This window comes from Sprattus sprattus (genome assembly GCF_963457725.1).
Source record: "Sprattus sprattus genome assembly, chromosome: 6".
NCBI lineage: Eukaryota > Metazoa > Chordata > Actinopteri > Clupeiformes > Clupeidae > Sprattus > Sprattus sprattus.
This window is the reverse complement of record NC_137925.1, coordinates 28,016,488-28,018,635: the sequence shown is the minus strand read 5'-3', so window position 1 is coordinate 28,018,635 and position 2,148 is coordinate 28,016,488. Positions and strand designations below refer to the sequence as shown.

The following is a 2,148-nucleotide window of genomic DNA, read 5'->3' as shown; positions in this document are numbered from 1 at the left end:
AGATATGGGCACATCTATGCTATTGACTACAAAGTCCTACTACTCACACATCAATGCATAAATGTACATGCACCTCCCTACCTGCGAGAAGTCATTTTTCCCCAAACATCCAACCGCACCCTCAGATCCACAAACAGCTCGCTCCTGCAGGTCCCAAACATCAAGCTCCGCACCTATGGAACAGCCTCCCTGACCACCTAAGGGCAACACAGACACTGGACTCTTTAAAGACTGTGGCCTAAAAACAATTTTATTCAGAAAGGCGTTTCTTACGTTATGTTTAATCGCTGTCAGCTATTTCTTTTGTATTATGCTTATGTTTACTAGTTTATTTTTTAAATGTATTTTATTATAGTTTGTTTTTATTATGTTCTTACTTATTTATATACTGTAGCACTCTGAGATTCAGCTGAATGTACGTAGAGTGCGCTATAAATTACATGAATTATTATTATTATTATTATTAGAGCAAACTCCTTCCAGGGAAAACCAACTGAATGAAATGCTTGTTTTTAATTCTCTTTCCCCCTGCAGAGCGCACCAACTCCAAGCCCATCCTCACCGGGACACACCCCGTCAACACCACGGTGGAGTTCGGCGGGACCGCATCCTTCCAGTGTAAGGTGCACAGCGACGTGAAGCCCGTCATCCAGTGGCTGAAGCGGGTGGACCCTGGCACCGAGGGCCGCTACAACTCCACGCTGGAGGTCGGAGGTCAGCACTTTGTGGTGCTTCCCACCGGTGACGTCTGGTCGCGGCCCGACGGCTCCTACCTGAACAAGCTCGCCATCATCAAGGCCCGGGAGGAGGACGCCGGCATGTACATCTGCCTGGGCGCCAACACCATGGGATACAGCTTCCGTAGCGCCTACCTCACCGTGCTGCCAGGTGAGTCATGCCACACTGTGCCCATCTCACTGAGCTGCCAACCTCACTGTGCCACACTGTCCAGATACTGCAGACATATCTACTATTGGATAATATCCCACCATGTGACACAGGTTTCATCGTGGGCCTTAAAGTAAGTTGACCAAAAAAAGACAAGTTAATTTCTCAGGTATTTCTGCTGTAGCTTGGATATATAGAGATATGAAAGATATACTTACACTGTCCTAGAATGTTGTTTTAAAGTGGTTTAGCCCTAATAACCACACATCTTTTCATAGTTATTGATTAAGAATCTGATCGATCAGAACACTGCTCATGGATCTTTTCATAGTTATTGATTAAGAATCTGATCGATCAGAACCGCTGCTCATGGATCTTTTCATAGTTATTGATTAAGTTTCTGATCGATCAGAACCCCCCCCTCCCCCCATGGATCTTTTCATAGTTATTGATTAAGGTTCTGATCGATCAGAGCCCCTGCTCATGGATCTTTTCATAGTTATTGATTAAGGTTATGATCGATCAGAGCCCCTGCTCATGGATCTTTTCATAGTTATTGATTAAGGTTCTGATCGATCAGAACTCCTGCTCATGGCCTGTCCTCCTCTCCTTTCAGACGCTCTGGTGGAGAAGAAGCCCCTCCCTCCTCCACACCTGAGCTCCGGGCTGCCCTGGCCCCTCATCATCGGCATCCCCGCCGCCGCACTCCTCATCGTGGGCACCATCGTGCTCTGGCTGTGCCACAGCCGCCGTCGCCATGGTGCCCTGCCCCCCCGACCCGCGGTCCACCACGGGCACCAGTCCTTAGACAAGGACCTGGCCACGCCCAGCAGCATCACGCCCAGCAGCATCATGCCCGACTTCCCCACCCAGAGACTCATGGGCGTGGCAGCCCCAGCTTTGAGCGGCCCGCCAAAGATCTACTCTAAGGTGTACACGGACACTCACACACACACACACACACACTCCCACGCCCACGTGGAGGGCAAGGTCCACCAGCACTTTCACTACCAGTGCTGAGGAGCCACGGAGGGCCACGTGTTTCAAGACGCTGCTGCTGCTACTGCTGCTCTGGCTCAGGCCTGGTACGAGTCAGGAGCCCCCCCCCACACACACACACACACACACACACACACACACACACCCCATGGACTAGCACACTGCTACAGGACTGAAGAGGACTCACAGCTAACAGAGGGTTCAATGTCCCATTAGCAGTGGTGGTGCTAGCATGGCTTGCCATAGCAGTCTCATTAAGAT

At 50.1% G+C, this 2,148-nt stretch overlaps 1 protein-coding gene across 1 annotated transcript in view; it reads left to right on the top strand.

Annotated features, from left to right (window-relative positions):
* Positions 1-1,908, top strand: part of fgfrl1b (fibroblast growth factor receptor like 1b) — a gene marked incomplete at both ends in the record, with an annotated part of 46,861 nt that extends 44,953 nt beyond the window's left edge. Inside the window, 2 exons of the mRNA XM_080841310.1 lie at positions 535-888; positions 1,505-1,908. Coding sequence (XP_080697436.1) covers positions 535-888; positions 1,505-1,908 — 758 coding nt within the window. The remainder of the gene's footprint in view (positions 1-534; positions 889-1,504) is intronic.
* Between the last annotated feature and the right edge of the window lie 240 nt (positions 1,909-2,148).